Source organism: Mustelus asterias, chromosome 16 (assembly GCF_964213995.1).
Source record: "Mustelus asterias chromosome 16, sMusAst1.hap1.1, whole genome shotgun sequence".
NCBI lineage: Eukaryota > Metazoa > Chordata > Chondrichthyes > Carcharhiniformes > Triakidae > Mustelus > Mustelus asterias.
The window spans coordinates 35,081,751-35,100,156 of NC_135816.1; the positions used below are offsets into that span (position 1 = coordinate 35,081,751).

Consider the following 18,406-nt stretch of genomic DNA (forward strand, 5'->3'; position numbering starts at 1 on the left):
TTTGAAGATGACAATGCCATTATGTCCCGTTGTCCTTCCCAGATATGGTAACCTGGCTTTGGATGGTTTACAAGTACATGAATAGGATTTGAATAGAGGAATATGGTCCCCGGAAGGGTTAGGGGTTTTAGTTCACACAGGCAGCATGGTCGGTGCAGGCTTGGAGTGCCGAAGGGCCTGTTCCTGTGCTGTAGTTTTCTTTGTTTCTTGTTCTTTTCCCTGGTCTGGAAGCACAGGGAAGGGTCCATTGTTCCTCTGCAGCCATATCTGCCGGTGGCTAGTTGTACATCCTCAGGCATATTTGGTGTCTATTTCTTAAAATATACAGCTCCGGTCTTTTTTAACATCCAATATTTCCTTGTATAATTCCAGGGTTTGTTTTCTTATCATCATGACAACTGTCAGAAACAGATATGCACAAATAAGGAATTTGAAAAGGGCAGACTTTAGGCTTTGTGGTAGGTAGGGAATGGAGATGAAAACACATTGTATTTTCTTTCTGGAAAGATGAAGATCACTCAAACAAAGTTAATTCATGGAAAAAATTGGACATATGTTATGTCTGACAAGTGGCTTAATGATAGTGTTTGTATCGCAAATTCTTATGTAGATTGTATAACAGTTTGTCAGAAAAAGGAGGGTCTCACAATCTATGGGAATGTAATCAGTTTAATTATCAGTGGAGGAACTTTTGGAAAGAAGAACAAGCAAACTTGCATTTATATAGTGCTTTTCATAACCTTAGGATGTCCCAAAGTGCTTTACAACTAATGAAGTACATTTGAAATGCAATCACTGTGTTATTAAAGGAAATGCAGCAGACAATTTACACACAGCAAGGTCCCACAAACGGCAATTAAATAAATGATCAGGTAATCTATTTTAGAGACTAGTTGAGGGAATAATGATGACCTCCTGCTATTCTTTGAATATTGCCATGGGACCCTTTACATTCACTTGAGAAAGCAGGCAGGCATTTGGTTTCAATGTCTAACTCAAATGATATGCCACTTCCAACAATGCACCATTCCCCAATGTTAAGCCTCTCAATTACAATCCAGTAATAAAAGATGATACAAGTCCAGTTTCTTCACAAACTCATTTTATTCTCTTTAACACACACGCACGCACACACACACACACACACACAGTGCCAGTGAGTACCATTAAACAATTCACATACAAATTAGGTCTAAAGTGGAAGGTTGCAGTTAACCCATTCCTAACACCCAATCTTGCACTAAATTGCCAGCGGCACGGTAGCACAGTGGTTAGCACTGCTGCTTCACAGCTCCTGGGACCTGGGTTCGATTCCCGACTTGGGTCACTGTCTGTGTGGAGTTTGCACATTCTCCTCGTGTCTGCGTGGGTTTCCTTCGGGTGCTCCGGTTTCCTCCCACAGTCCAAAGAGGTGCAGGTTAGGTTGATTGGCCATGCTGAAATTGCCCCTTAGTGTCTTGAGACGTGTGGGTTAGTGGGTAACTATGTAGGGATATGGGGGTCAGGCCTGGGTGGGATTGTGGTCAGTGCAGACACGATGGGCCAGATGGCCTCTTTCTGCACTGTAGGGTTTCTATTACAAGTTCAAGTCTCTGTAGTGTACTTGAACCCAAAAACCTTTGACTCAGAGGCAAGAGTGTTATCACTTCACAAAGCTAACACCTTTGCAGTTATAAATGGACTTTATGATCTCAAAGGATAATACCTAGTTGAAATGGTTGTTGATCGGATTACCTTTGATGATTTGTCTACTGGATGGATTGTTCATCTCCATCAATTCTAGGTCAATGTTGTCTATGTCCTGGCTACTTACATCCAGAATTTCTTTTTGGACGATCTAAATGTCCAATAATCTTGTCAGAGTCCAATAATCTTGTCAGTTTCTATGATCTTCTATGAGTCAGATTTCAGAGCATGCAGCACATAAAAATTATTCAGTAGGTCCTTGAAGTGGAATATTGGGTGGCACAGTGGTTAGCACTGTTTCCTCACAGTGCTAGGGACCCGGGTTCAACTCCAGCCTCGGGTGTCTGTTGTGTGGAGTTTGCACATTCTCCCCGTGTCTACGTTGGTTTCTTCCGAGTGCTCCGGTTCCCTCCCACAGTCCAAAGATGTGCAGGTTAGGTGGATTGACCATGCTAAATTTCCCCTTAGTGTCCCAAGGTACATAGGTTCGATGGATTACCCATAGAAATTGTGTGGGGTTACAGGCATAGGATGGGGAGAGGGGCTGGGTAACATACTCTGTCAGAGAGTCGGTGCAGACACAATGGGCTGAATGGCCTCTTCTGCACTGTAGGGATTCTATGATTCTCTGATCGTGGCTGATGACAGTGCAATATGGAGATTTGTAAAATTATACACTTTGGACTTAAGATAGATAATTCAAAGTAATGTGTTCATGATGATAACCCAAGACATGTACATAAGCAGAGAGATTCAGGGGTCCAAGTACATAGATTACTAAAAGCTAGTGGATATGTACGAAGGGTAATTAAATAGGTGAATGGGTTGATATTTATCTCAAAGGGACTGGAATGCAAAAGAGTACAAGTTGCACAGTTGTACAAAGCTCTGGTTAGGCCCCCATTTGGAGTACTGAGCTCAATTCTGGACACTGCACCTCAGGAAGACTTTGCAAGGGAGGCAGCACAGATTCATCAGAATGAAACCCAGAGCTAAACGATTATGAGGACAGGTTGAATCGAGAAGATTGAGTTTAGAAAATTAAAGGATTATCTTATTACGGCCCTTAAGATTAGCAAAGGATTTGATGGGATAGTTCAAGAGAAATCACGTTTTAAGAGAAACTATATTCTCCGATGCGGGGTGGGGGTGTAGGGGACACATTCTAGAACAATAGGCCACAGCCATAAATAAGAGAGAGGCTATTCAGGGATGATGTCAGAAAGCACTTCTTCACTCAGTGGATAGTGGAAATTTAGAACTCTCTTTCCCCCAAAAAACTGGTGAGGCGTTAGCAATTGAAGATTTCAAAACTTGAGACTGATTTTAATTTGGCAAGTTTATTACAGGTTTATAGAACGAAGGTGAGTAAAGAGAGTTAAGATACTGATCAACCCTTGATCAGTCCAAAGATGTGCGGGTTAAGTTGATTGGCCAGGTTAAAAATTGCCCCTTAGAGTCCTGAGATGCGTAGGTTAGAGGGATTAGCGGGTAAATATGTGGGGGTAGGGCCTGGCTGGGATTGTGGTCGGTGCAGACTCAATGGGCCGAATGGCCTCCTTCTGCACTGTAGGGTTTCTATGTTTTCTATGATTTGATTGAATTGAATTGTGAAACAAGCTCCAGTGGCTGTACAGTCCAACCCTTTTCTTGTGTTTCTAGGTTTCTGCTGCAAGGCTATTCCCAATTGAAACGTGATTTCAAATCCATTGCACTGTATTCTATTCCAGTTCTGGTGAAGGGGAGTAATCCTCGTCGTAGCTCACCTCATCATGGATTCCTGGAAAGTGTACAGGCACCACCATTAAGGATGCAGGAACTTCATTTACATCCCAGCATCTTTAGTTGGGCAGGTTCTTCTCTACAGCTGTGAAACAGCGAGCAAGAAACTAGGATGGTGGCAAGGTGGCACAGTGGTTAACACTGTTGCCTTACAGCGCCAGGGACCCAGGTTCAATTCCGGCCTTGGGCGACAGTCTGTGAGACCGATTTTAATTTTGCAAGTTTATTGCAGGTTTATAGAATGAAGGTGGGTAAATAGAGTTAAGATATGGATATGCCCTTGATTAAATTGAATTGTGCAACAAGCTCTAGTGGCTGTGCAGACTCCCCATTTTCTTGTGTTCCTATGTTTCTGCTGCAAGGCCGTGTGAGTTTCCTCTGGGTGCTCCGGTTTCCTCCCACAGTCCAAAGATGTGTAGGTTTGATGGATTAGCCATGATAAATGTATGCAGATAGGGCGGGGGGAGGGCCTGGGTAAGATACTCTGTCAGAGAGTCGGTGCAGACCTGATGGGCCGAATGGCCTCCTTCTTCACTGTATGGATTCAAATTCTGGAACCTTTTCCCAGGACTGTACAACGCCAAGCTGATTTATACTCCTCCCTGTCTGACTACTGCTTTCTCTAGATGTAGACAGCCCAGGAACATACATTTGAAGATCAACTGCAGTTTAGAAAATGATTTAGTATGGCTCCAAATGATTGCTGTTTATTTTCTTGCGAGTAAGTTTGCTGTAGCTAAATTTTGAACTACAAAGACAACTAAGTATAGCACACGATGGAAAAACATCCACAAATGATGCCACTCAATCAGATGGCTCTAAAATAGGAGCACATTTTGTCACGATTCAGCCTCCATCACCAGCAACAGTGTTCTGACAGTGATGGACACAGCTATTAAACCATCTCTGCAGGTTGCCAATTTATCTTCAGCATTAGACCCAATAAGGTTAAATCCTGGCTGAGCTTAACACAACGCTCTTTATATAGAACAAATGGACTAATAGGTTCAAACAGTCTTACTCTTTTCAAGGATTTTATTAAAATGGGTGAACTGTGCGACTGAAGAATTACTTGTTCTCCATAAGTGCAATAGACCTGAGCTTCCATTGTTGTCAGCAGCTTGTCAAGTATGACAATCAAATTACATGGTCAACGCACATATTAGAACGTATTAAAATGGTTGTATTTTAAACGCAGTTCTGAATAGCAAAATGCTGAAGCAGTTTATGTCCACCCATTGGGTAGATGGGGTATGTGCGTATACTCGTGTTTATATGTGTGTATGGGAGGGGTCTGAGGTAAGGGAATATTAATCTGAAAACTCTCCAGCCTGTGCCTGGGGCTTCCCACCCATTGCATTAGGTGCGTCATTGGCCATGAAAAATCGGCCGAAATGGCGGTTTTTCATGCCATGTCGTCTGCTCCCCAATCTTTAATTATGCACACACGGGAAACATGCTGGGTCGCTGACAGGTGGACTCTGATTCGCTCGGCCTACCATCAGTTCATCGTTTCTTCATTCCAGGCGCCATATTTAAACAGTATCCCATGCACAGATTTTGTTTTAATGTCTGCAGCTCAGGACTGCCACAGATGAGAGAGATTGCCAAATGGGGCTCTGAAATTCAGTGATGCCTCCCTGGAATGTCTGCTGGATGCAGTGGAGGCCCATCACGATGTTGGAGGTCCAACAAACTCACCACTCCGTCTTGGGAGAAGGTGGCGGCAGTGATCAGTGTTAACGCTGCGCAGAGAGGGTCAGCTACCCAGTGCAGAAAGAGGATGAATGACCTCACCCATGTAGCCAGGGTAAGTCAATCATTTTATCACTCTCAACTCACACACTCACCAATCCATCACACATTCCCTGGCATCTCTCTCGCTTCCAGCTCAGGGACTAACCACTCACTCACTCACACACACCTCCACATCGCCACCCAGCTTCAGACTCTCTGCAATTCATGTCCTCATCCCATCCATGACAGCACTCGACCACACACCCACCCACCCACACCATCTGCCCTGCCATGCATACTGCTCATACTCTCCATCTGTTGTTATGCAGGACAAGCTTGCGCACAATTGAAAGGACAAGTCCCAAACGGTAGAGTGGTTAAAATCAAGCACTCCCGATGAATGAACTGATTGGAGCAGACGTGAACGGTGCCTGCAGCGATGGTGAGGTGGGCAGAACACACCCAAATGAGGATCCTGCACAAACTCATCCCTCAGATAACCATATGGTGAGTGCATTGTCCTGTTTTAGAGTCGCTACCATGCACTAACTATTTCTCCTTTCATAGGCACCTCTCGATAAACCTCCAGGGCATCCACAGGCTGGATGTGTAACCATTCACTATCAGATTGAAGTGTATGATTAAAATGAGATGAATAGCAATGCCGGTGTCCAAGGTGGCCCATCATGGAAGGCACTTGTCTAAGAAGGTACTCATAGTAACTCATCCTTCTCCTACCTGGGATCTGGTGTCAATGAGAGCCTCAGACACTTGCCTGCCTCGATGGGCCCATGCCATGGCCTCTTCCTTGAACTCAAAGGCGTAATCCCCTTTGAATTCCTCCTTATCGAAGAAGGTGTGCAACTCCTCCATGTCGGCACCAGGGAAGTTCTCCCCAACTTTGCTGCACCAGGTTGTGCAGTGCACAGCAGGCCTTCATGATCTGGGGACTATACTGGAGTGCTCCACCAGATCTGTCCAGGCATTGGAATCACATCTTTGGAGTGTCTACTGTGTACTCCACAGAGTACAAGGTAGCAGAAAGATGCTTGTTGTACCTTCTCTCTAAGGGTTCTGTGGTGCCTCATGGGCATCATTAGTCATGTTCTTTGCTGGTACTCTTTGTCACCAAGGAGCCAGCCTGAGATTGTATGTGATCCGTTGAAGATGTCCGAGACCTGCAATCTACTCAAGATGTAGGAGTCATGGATGCTTCCTGGATATCTTTGTGATGAGTTTCTCATGGTCGCAGAACAGCTGCATGTTGAGCAGGTGCTAGGTTTTCCTGTTTATGTGTTCGAGTGCCTGTTGCCAAGGAGCTTTCATAGCCACATGGCTGCACCTATGGGAATCCAGAAATCTCAGTAAAGTTTGGTGCTCTGGTGTTCTGGATTGTTTGATCATTTACAATGTTTACATAATTGTAACCCTTGGCAAAAAGGGCAGTTGTGACCTCATGTATGTGTTTGCGCATGGGTGGAGACCCCAGTGGAGCCTGGAAAGAGCCAGTATCATGGAAGTTGAGTGCTGCTGTCAATTTCAGAGCCACGGCAATGAATGCCCTCCCAGTCCCCGTGGTGCCAACATGGCAAAAGTGAACCACCAGATGCCTGGATATCCAGAGACATTGGCAATGCTGGTTCTTGTTCATTTACAGGTAAGACACGCGAGTTTTGTAGACTCTGGATCTTGCATTCCGCCCACACATGATGTTTCTGTAAGCTTCACCCTCTGCATCTGGAGGGTGGGCCTGCTGGTCCTTGGTCTTATGGAACTTTCTGCTCCCTTTGGTGAGCCTCCAATCCATCTTCAGTTCTCTCATCAGCAGAGGGTCTCCTCACTTTAATTTTGTATTGCACTATTACTGTGGGTTGGAAGATGGTGTTGTTGAACTCTTATTGCCAGACCAGCTTGGACCCTCCCTATATGAGCATGGAAACCCGTTCCATTGTCCCAGAGGAGTTGGATGCTCAGGTTTCCTTCATCGACCTCTCAATCCTCCCCTTGTATTCCTTGATCCCACCATGATTGTGATGGGTATTCATTTGTTAGCCCCGAACATTTTGAGGTGGATGTGTCTATGCCCCATTTGAGCCTCACCTCTCGCCATCTTGAGCCCATTTACACAATTAAACATTTACCCCACACACACCCTCGGATACCCCCACAATGCCTTTTCCCTATCCGTAGGCTAGTGCTGCCTCCCCTGACTGAGCGTGTCATCTGCAGTACGATGCTGGAAATCCCATGCACCGAGCCGTATGATATTATGACCACGCTCTGCATACAACATGCTAGGCACAACTGAGACTGGACTGACATGCTCCCCCCTCCCTGGGCTGGAACAAGGACAGTCTTTGCAAACTCAACATTGTAAACTTGAGGCACTTCTTCACTCAGCGATCCACCTCCCATCTGGCACCCAGTGGCTTCTGCCATTCTGTAACATACTCTCACACCATCCTGGCACTGAGGATGCTAAACCACCCACTTCCCCACTCCCACCCAGTCGTGTGATTGAGTTCCACACTCGTTAACACCCCCCCCCCCCCCCCACAAGTACACCCCTAGCCCAGCGGCATCCCCCCCTCACCCCCCACCATCTTTCCCAGTGCTGCCCCAGACCTGCAGCCCATTAAAAGCCAGCCTCACCTTACTGCTGGTCTGATAAGTAGAGATTTACCTGTGGCAAGCCTTCTGAAAACGATGTGGTGCTGTCTATGAAGCCTGATGCTGATTCCCACTACAGCTTTGCCAGGTGCACGTCACTTACATCCCATTGTGAAACACATCATTCCAATTGCGCACCGACAAGCCTGGATGATGCAGTGTAGGGGGGATGATTCCGGCGAGGACTCCTTATAATGAGGCGCAAATATATTAAAATAATGTTCCTGATATGCTGTGGTGAGAAACACGGTCTACTGTTGCCAGCTCCAGCACACAAACGTAACCTGGTTTTACAACAACGTAGAAACAATTTTTGGCCTTCTCGTGACATTTTCCAATCCCTCCCGCCGTGACACCTGCTGCAAATGGGCATGGGACTGTTGCATCCAGCATTGCAGAGTAAACCCAGGATTATGGCACATTCCTGCCTCATTCATCTTGTCAAATCCCACTTCACTGCATCCTGCTGCCTGATATGAAACATAAACTGCAGGTAGTACTTTCCATCTAACTCCCTCCCATTCCGTCACTCCAACCCCCCTCTTCTACATTTTTGCTTTCCGATGTGCAAGATCTTGCCAACTGGCCAGACACTGCGGCCTCACCCAGTAACATTCAGCACAATACTTACCCTCACGCTGCTCCAACAAAAGAAAGTTAAAAGCAACTCACCTGAAAATCCCACAATCATCCCTTTAAATAGCACTTGTTGGGTAGGCAGGTGGAAGGAGTGTTGTGCGGGAATCCCCTCATAGTCAGAAACCCATATTCAGCTGGGCTTGATTAAGAGAAACCATTAACCAGTCCAAAATAATAGTTTGTGGACCAACTATGCGTTATACACTGTTTGACATCACATTCTCTGCACTCTATATGCTGCTGGCACACACATGCCAAGCCTGCGCTAACGCCCATACAATCATGACACATGATTGGTCAGAAGGCAGTCTGGCCAACGTTATTGGACAGCTAGGCTTCCATAATGCCAGCACCGGCATCTTCTACACGGGTCTAATCTTGCAGCTTTGATTTCTAAGCTAGGGCCCTTCATTCTATGAGCAGAAGACTGCACCTTGACAATTTCCAGCAAGTTTCCCATTTACCGCACATTGTTAGTCATAGACTGTACTGTCAGCCATTTCTAGTGAAGTCATTAAAGGGGTTAATTATGGAAGTTTACAAAGCAACTCCATAAAAGTGGATGTCACTGTCTTGATTTCATGCCAAGCAGGATGAATTCCCAACTGTATGGAAAAATACATCGGTCACCTGATTGCCAGATGATGGCTGAAATTTTCCCAGGATGGGCGGGACTCGCAGAATGGGAATCTCCATTGGCCTCAGGCAGGATTTTACGATCTCGCCCAAGCTCCCCAGTGACTCCCCCACCCCCAGGCATCAGGGGGCAATGCTAGGGTGCTGGGAGAAGTACCAGGTTACTTCCTGGCCATGTCCCTCTTTCCCCCCCCCCCCCCCCCCCCGGGGCTCTATTTACCTGTGCACTCCCAGCCGGTTCCCTTCACCTGGCTCCCATTTTAACAAACCTGTTGTAAACCTTGCCGACATCCCAGTGTGGGGGGAATATACAGCAGGGAAGGCCACTAATGATACGCAAATGTATTTAAATGAGCTTCCTGACCTTCCTGGGCAGGAACCTCGTTACCTCAATGGTGAGCGCACGGCGACAATCACGCCCGGAGATCTTGCTGGCAAAATTCATGGTTTTGGTCTCTCGTGGGATTTTGTGTTTCCAATCCCAATTTTGGAGTCGCCAATTGAATCTGTGGATTCTCAGCCTAGGACTGGCAGAATCTTGGGCAGCTCTCGGGGCTTTCGGAATCCTGGGCCACCCCTATCACCAATAAATCAGTGTTTCTGATAATAATTCTTCCCACAAAATACCCCCCACAAAACCACTACTTCATCGAAGCCAATTACCAGAGGATCTCCACTAATAAATTTTTTAACAATTAACACAATATTTGACTGACCGATAATAAAATCCTAACTCAAATATGACTCATAGTACAAGCTGTGTAATGGATTTGACATATTGGAAATGAGCAGACTGAAGCTAATGGAATCTGCCTTTCCAACTGCATAAAGCTGTAAGCATTTTGGAACTTTTAAGTTCACACTAGTAACTACAAGATGGAGGCAATAAAAACAACGCATGTGCACTCAAAATTGTCAAACCTGGGAGTTTGTACTTGGTGATAATTATTTAAAGTAAAGTTTATTTCTTAGTCACAAGTAAGGTTTACATTAACACTGCAATGAAGTTACTGTGAAATTCCCCTAGTCGCCACAGTCCGGTGCCTGTTCGGGTCATTGCACCTAACCAGCATGTCTTTCAGAATGTGGAAGGAAACCGGAGCACCCGGAAGAAACCCACGCAGACCCAGGGAGAACATGCAGACTCCACACAGACAGTGACCCAAGCCGGGAATCGAACCCGGGTCCCTGGCACTGTGAAGCAGCAATGCTACCGTGCTGCCCCATTTAGAGAAACTCTGGAGTATCAAGTGGTGATTTGGAATGAACTGCTTTTGGGGACCCATCACCAGTTAAAAGCCAGGCCCATCATTATTCAACTGTGAGGAAACCAGGAAACTTAAATTAAAATAAACTTTAAGTAAAATAACAATCCTGGTGTTGATTGTTGATGAGGCACTCCAGCGCCCCTCACTCTCACTCCAACACCTACCAGTCACAGAAAGCATCAAGCATACCGGTGGCTACCATATGCTCCCTCTTCAGGGACACCCGGGCACGGAAGAGAGACAGGCAGTCAGGCCTGTGTGGACCTGTTAATGGCCACCCTGGTCAGGACCAGGAGCAGATCCCTTTAATCTCGACTCACCCATCATTATGAGAATCCCTATGATGTATAACCAACATCTAAGTTACTAAGATAGCCTCTGGACCCAAGTATCTGCTGTAACACACTCCCACTGTTTTGCATAATTTCTTAGCTCTTGTCCCACTGGTAACTATGTGTTTTGAAAGAAAACTTGTCTGCGCTTCATTAATAACACTGGGAGAGAAAGTTCCCATTAGCTGTTTTTTGTAATTGCTCTTCTGGGTTTCTGTAGATGTAGATTAACAAATATAAATGACATTTTAAGCCTTAAATCTTGTATTTTCCAGTACTCGGTTTTATCTCTAGTAAGTTTAGATAGCAGTAGAACAAGTAGAGATATGGCAGGACACTCAGTCCCACTGAATGCACATCCTGTACCATGTGGAAACTCTATGGTTCATGTTTGTCGGACAACCCCATTGCAGGAAGCGTCATCAGGTAGAGAAGCTCAAGATCTGGGTTTTGGGGCGTAAGCAGCAGCTGGCATTATTGTAATGTTTTTGTCTGCTGAGATCCGTGTATAGAGCATGTCGCCACGCAGCATAAGAGCGCAGACAGAGAACAGCACGGTGGCACAGTGGTTAGCACTGCTGTCTCACATGACAGGGACCTGGGTTCAATTCCTGGCTTGGGTGACTGTCTGTGCAGAGTTTGCACATTCTCCGTGTCTGCGCCCCTCTGGGTGTTCTGGCTTCCTCCCACAGTCCAAAAGACGTGCTGGTTAGGTGCATTGGCCATGCTAAATTCTCCCTCAGTATACCCGAACAGGCACCGGAGTGTGGTGACTATGGGATTTTCACAATAACTTCATTGCAATGTTAATGTAAGCCTACTTGTGATACTAATAAATAAACTTTATAAAGAAGGAATGGGTGACTACCAAATAGACAAGGAGAATCAGACAGGCCATGCAGGAGTTCCTGTGGTGCAGTTTTCTCCCCAACCAATATTCAGTAATGAAATGGGATGTCTTGGAAGTGTGCCTTGCTGGTGATAGTCGTGTCTGGGAAAACTCAAACAGAACAGATACGGAGCACTAAAACATTGGGACAGCTCCATGACACAGTCCAGCTACTGGGGTGGTTTCCCAATGGTGGACAGGAGACAGATTGGTTGCCTGCTCCAAGGAAGTGAGCAGGCGATTTGCAGAACCATAGCCCTAGTTAGGGGCCATTTGACAGGGTTACCAGCACTTAGCTGACGTGGGCCGCCCCCCCCCCTCCCCCCTCGCCCCCCATCATGTGGGAAGCTCATGCTTGTTCTATCTTTAGAATAAGGTTCTGGGCTCAAGACCCATACCAGGACTTGAGCATGCAACTGGGCTGAATCTGGTACAGCAGTGAATCAAATAAATTGTTACACTGAGGCCTCACATGCCTAACATCAACCAAGACAGAAGAGGGAGGTTAGACTGGTGGCTAGGCCAGTATTTCTCCCTAAGTGGAAAGCAGATTAATTGGCCAATGATCTTATTTTGTCCTTGTGGAAATTTGCAATGCCCAAATTGGTTGCCAACGCAGTGGCCCATCTTTGCCAACAGTACTAAAACTTGGCTAGCAGTGACTGGACTTCAAATAAATTAATTGGAGCTATAGTGTGTTCAAACACTCTAAGGACATGATAAGCTGCTGTATAACTAATCGTATGATTTTTTAAAATCTTGTAGAGTGGAGTCCACAAACTGTCCCACTGCAATGAATGATTCAGTGTACCTTACAAAAGAAGGAAATCGTTAAAAGTGCAATTAAGAAGTGATGGCCATTCTATTGTTGAATTATTGGATTACTCACTGTGTCATACTGAAAATAGTTAACTAAACATCTTATTTTAGCATGTTTTCATGTTGATCAGCATGATTATTTTCTACTTTATTCCACATATTAAAAATGTTGAGAACACATTACACAAACTGGAATGTGTTCTCAAAACATTTGGAAATCTGAAATCTATCAAGTATTTTTTATTCTGCTATTTTATACTGAGCGTGCAGCTATTTTTTTTAATGGAAAAAGAATAGGTCATTTTGAGGGACCTCAATGTTCAGGAATGGAAAAGATCGCAGGAATACATCTTCCAGTTTGTTAAAGCGATCGTCAATCGCAGAGACTCGCCAGTCAAACCTGACATGGCCAACAAACCTCATTGAAATCAATCACATCATGGTAGGCCGCATCATTCTGATGAATCAGAACACAAGAAGACTTTTTATCTACTCTGAACATGGGGAAATAATGTTGTCAGAAAAGAAAGTTATCTCAAATTTTTCATTCTTTGCACATACAACAGAAACCTCAATAAAAATCCAATGACAAAATAAAGCTCTGTTGAATTACAAATTGTAACTCTGTTCCAGGGATGAGGGACTTAGATGGCTAGATTGGGGAAGCTGAGATTGTGTCATTTAGAGAAGAGAAAGAAGGTAGAGAGGAAATTTGATGGAGGTGTTCAAAATCATGAAGCGTTTGGACAGAGGGGATGGGGAGAAATTGTTCCCACACAGTTTTGGTCCCCTTATTTGAGGAAAGATGCAGTGGCATTGGAGGCAGTTCAGAGGAGGTTCACTAGATTAGTTCCACAGATGAGGGGTTTGTCGTATGAAGAGACCTTGAACAGTTTAGGCCTATGCTCTCTGGAATTTAGAAGAATGAGGGGAGATCAAATTGAGTATACAAAATGATAAAAGGTATGGATAAAGTAGACGTGGAGCGGATGCTTCCTCTTGTGGGGCATTCTAGGACAAGAGGTCATAGTCTTAGGATAAAGGATAAAGCAAATTTCAAACAGAGTTGAGGAGAAACTACTTCTCCCAAAAGGTTGTGAATCTATGGAATTCGCTATCCCAAAGTACGGTGGATGCTGGGACAGTGAGTAAATTTAAGGAGGAGTTAGACATTTTTAATTGATAATGGGTTGAAGGGTTATGGGGAGAAGGCAGAAAAGTGGGGATGAGGAGCATATCAGCCACAATCGAATGGCGGAGCAGATTCGATGGGCCGAGCGGCCTAATTCTGCTCCTGTATCTTATGAACCTATTGTCAGAAGGGTCAAAAAAATAGAGGACAACAATTTAAGGTGAATGGCAAAAGAACATGGACAAATGAGGAAAAGGTGCATGGTTAGGATCCGGAATGCACTGCTTGAGACTTTGGTGGAGACAGGTTCCATCATGGTTTTCAAAAGGGAATTGGATCTGAAGAGAAAATAATTGCAGGCCTGTAGGGACTAGCCAAGTTGCTCTCGCAGAAAGCCAGCAGGCACACGACAGAATGATTTGCCTCTTTCTGTGTTGTAACCATTTTTTGCTTCTACAACTTTACAATATGCAATCAGTAATGTCACTCACCATTAAATGCTGCTCAATCACGAGCTGGCTTCCTACAGCAATAAATCTAGGCTTAGCTTGGAACAAAATCTTATCATGGCTGCATGCACCGATTCTGTTCTTTTATGAAATCAAAAGAATGTCATATCAGTGTAGTATCCTTGAAACGACAAACGTTTGGAACAGTTGCATTTCCATAAGGACAAGACATTGCTGCTCTTCTTTAAACTGCATATTGAATCACTGCAAAGAGTTCTAATATTCTCTTTCTTGTTGCTGTACTTTTATGCTACAATTTCATAACTGTATTACCATGTTTGTCATTACACATGTACAGCAGTGGCAGAGTTATGAGGACACATTTTTCTTTTATTACTCTTCAACATAAAGGATCACCTTGCCATAGGGCAGAGAGGAAATGAAGGATGGAAAGATTGTATCTCCAGTCAGAGCTCAACTTATTGGTCTTTTAAATTGGTGGATAGAAAATCGGGCAGTTTTCCCCATCTCATTTTCCCTTTGCTCCCTGGTGTTGTGGTCATTACAATAGGAACCATGCCCTTAACTCTAGAATATCAGTTGCCTTTGTCCAATACATCATACTTAAAGCCAAAGGAAGTCAGCAAAGTTCCCCCAAATTATGAAATGCTAGGCAAAACCCAAATAAAACTGTTGTAAAACTCTTCCAAACCATTGCTGCTACAAGCACCTCTGGTGGTTCAATGGGTAAATGTACAGAGTATGGAGCCCCAGGTTCAACACTTGGTCTGTGCTAAATTAGCTAATCGTAGCCATCAAGATAATGTCATCAAATTTATTAATAACATTTGACTAATGTTTTGCTTCATATTGTAGTACATCAGCAATCTGAATGGTTTGTGTATATTTTTATTTATAAATATTGTGCATTTCCTTATACTGTATATTTAAACTATACATTTCCAACCATTACAAGCCATCAGTCACACATTTCTTTTGTGTCTGTAATTTATAAAACAAAACAGTGCAGTACCACAGAAATATCAACCAGTTATATGGAGATATGCAAGAACACGGTGCAATATAAGACCTTAATTCACAACAACTTACTACTGAATCCAAGTAAGCCCAGTAGCCAAAGATGGTGTCCCAGCAGCCTTTGCATTCGGCTAACAGTCTGATGTAGTTCAGCAGTGGTCATTATTTTTATCGCTTACGAGTTATTTTAAGGGACATAGATGATCTTGATGGCCCACAGGGAAAAGAGGCTGATATAGCCTAGTTAGCAATGTCTTTCTATCATTAACTTGGCACTGACAAGACATATGCAAAGCCAGTGGCTCAAACCGGGTTGGGCTTGCTTGTTAAAAAGGTGATATTTTTGGATGTCAATCCTCAGCAAAATTATATCACAGTGAGGAACAATTGCTCTTCTGGCTATTAAGCAAAAGTAAAAGTAGAAACGAGGTGAGATCTGTCCTTCAAAGGAGATTCTCGTGGTTTGGGGTAGGTAGGGGGAAGAACCCAGAAAGCCCATAAATTGTATTTGTCACAATGACATCACATAAAAATGACAGATATTTTCAACCAACACAAAATTACACCATCTTATTGCACATTTAAAAGATAATGAGTGAAAAGTGACCATAAAATTGCTCAGTTCAATGGTGCACCTGTACAGATGCCATTGTTCGGTGATCATTTGTTCAGTTTGTTGAGAAATCTGTAAGATTTAAGGTCTCTTTTTGTTTAAGTCCAAGTGAAACACAGGAAAAAAATGAAGGTGTTCTGTTTCTTATTTAGTTAACCCTCTGAGGACTGATAAATTAATGTTTAAATTCTGCACTAACATAATAGCAAGGGGCACAGACCACAAAGAGACCAATGTATATAACACATAAAATACAGTTTTCTGCACCAAACATTCAAACAATCAAAATATAAATATCCTATCAAGTTCAGACACAGTGCAGAGATACTACCAAAGCCCTCAAAGGGTTTTATTTGATGAATTTAACCTGAACTTAGCAATTGATCATCGAAGTAGAGACCACCGTTGTTGGCAGTATCCCATGGAAGAAACAAACTTGTGCTTCAACATCCCAGGAGGGAAACATGTATCACAAACTTACTGGGAGGGGTGGGGGGTAGTCACACATTGCAAGAGAGTTACACAGATCTCTAAGGAAAGAATACGAGTCATCAACAGACCGTCAGTAATGATCCAATTAAAACATCACACAGTGAATACTGAATCTCAGAGTCACACTTTGTTAGGTAAATCAGTGCAAGTCCACTTTACGTCAAACTTATCCTGTATAATTCTAAAAGATAAAGTTAATCGCCAACTTCAGCAGCCACTGGATTCAAGTGTAGAAGTGCATCCGTCACTTCAGAGTCGGGGCACCTGCACACTTACTGCTTCAAATCTCTGCCTAAACCTGCATTATTACTGACACGCAACATATGCAAATTTTTCAATGTGCTTTTTTCTTTTAAAATGGAGAAAACCCAATAAGTGCCTATATTGTTATTAAACCAAGCAAGCCAATGGTGTCTGATCGGGGTGTAGCTGCAAGATATTTCAGTCAGGAAACGTTTAGTACAGGAAAGCTTTCTCGGAGAGTTTCCATGTGAGAAGATGAATTTGTTTTTGCCACAAACACCAAAGTCGTTACACTGAACAGCACAGAAACTGAAGTCTGATTGACAATCTGCACACGTAATACATGCAGGAGCCAGAGCAGGGAGTAATGGGGAATTAGATCTAGGAGTGGTCAGAGCCCATTGTGACCAGAAGCAGGATTGCTACGCGTCTGTCCATTCTTTTGGCCAGACCATGTGCTTTTCTTGTTTGAGCGGGTGTCTGAAAATTTGTGAATCGTGACCCTGACACCACAAGTCCTACTTTCCCAGTATGTCTTACAATCTGGACCATTAAAGTTCCCGTCGAATTTTGATCAGCAGCAAACAACTCATTAGAACTCAAGCCATTTTCCCATCCATGACCTCGCCCTGGTTTAGTTCAGGATGCAGTAGATGGGGCTAACCCTGCTCAGAGACAATTGAAGGTGAGAGCAGGGAGCAGTCAAAACCCAAAGGTGTCCCAAGAACCGTCAAAGCTCAAAGCAGCGAACAGAGAGCAGTGAGAGCTCAGGAGCAGGGAATTGTCATAACCTGGGAGCAGGGAACAGTCTGAGGCCAGGACAGCCCAGGAGCATAGATGGGAGGGTAGCCTGAGCTTGGGAGCAGTCCTTGCAGGACCTTGCTTATTGTCTATAGATGGTATTTCCGCAGTAGTTCTAGTTGCCATGGATATTTTCGCTCTGGGAACCTGTCGGGTATTTTAATTTTTAGAAAATCTTGGATGCATTTCTCTAACTCTTCCTCAATTGTCAGTTTCTCTTTGACTTTCTTTTTGCACGAGTTGGATTCACGGGATCCACTAGTGAGAGTCCTTAACAGATCACTTTTCCTGCGGAATTCACTTTGCTGTACTTGTTGCACTGGCCCTTTTTTCGCTGGCCTATCCAGTGTTTGGATATTAGGTTGCCGGGATACTGGACCGCAGATCACTGTCTCCTGTGGGGAACTGGCCTCAGATTGGCTGTCGCAGCTTGAGGTGGATAGTTCATTGCACGAGGTTATACTTTCTCCATCCTTTTCACTTCGATCGTTTCTGCAGCCACATTCACACTGTGGTGAGGGCCATCGGGAAGAACCACCTGGAGAAGTGAAGAAAAAGAGAATACTTTCAGGGTATTAGTTTGATTATTGCAAATCTACATGATGAAATGGCACTGATTTAAAGGGACATCACCTTTCAGAGTAGTTTTAATTTCTTTTAATGCAAAACCAATAAACTAAATCAATTAAACTCAGGGCTCCTTCACCTTGCAAGGGGCAACAGCTAAAAGGGTGAGGCACTTCCATTGCAGTAATACTACATACAAATGATATGATGGCAGAATTTAAATCACCATTTTTATTCTGACGAGCAGTAAGTTATCAGTTTCCATGAAGATACTATTCTTGAAAGAGGAAACTTATAGTTATAGAAATGTCAGTTTCCAGATACTGATCAGACTTTTCGGTACAGACTGCATCTAAACATTCTTGATGTTTGATTATTAAAATATTTATAGAATATAAATTTCCCACCACCTACCCCCCTCCCCCCCCCCCGCCCCCCCCACCCGCTCCCCCCGCCCCCGATCCCCCTATCATCAACGGCATCTTCTTCCCCCATACCTTCCATCATTGCTGGAAATCATCGTTGGAATCTCCCTCCAACACCATCTCCCCCCACCCCCATCACCGCTGGCATATCTCTCTCACTCCCCCATCATCGCCCTCTCTCCCTCCGC

General features: G+C 44.1%; 1 protein-coding gene across 1 annotated transcript in view; it reads right to left on the reverse strand.

Annotated features, from left to right (window-relative positions):
• Positions 1-17,017: 17,017 nt before the first annotated feature.
• LOC144505476 (BTB/POZ domain-containing protein KCTD16-like) overlaps positions 17,018-18,406 on the reverse strand; it is a 205,024-nt gene continuing 203,635 nt past the window's right edge. The window contains exon 2 of the mRNA XM_078231588.1: positions 17,018-17,764. Within this exon, the coding sequence (XP_078087714.1) occupies positions 17,316-17,764 (449 nt within the window). The 3' untranslated portion in view covers positions 17,018-17,315. The remainder of the gene's footprint in view (positions 17,765-18,406) is intronic.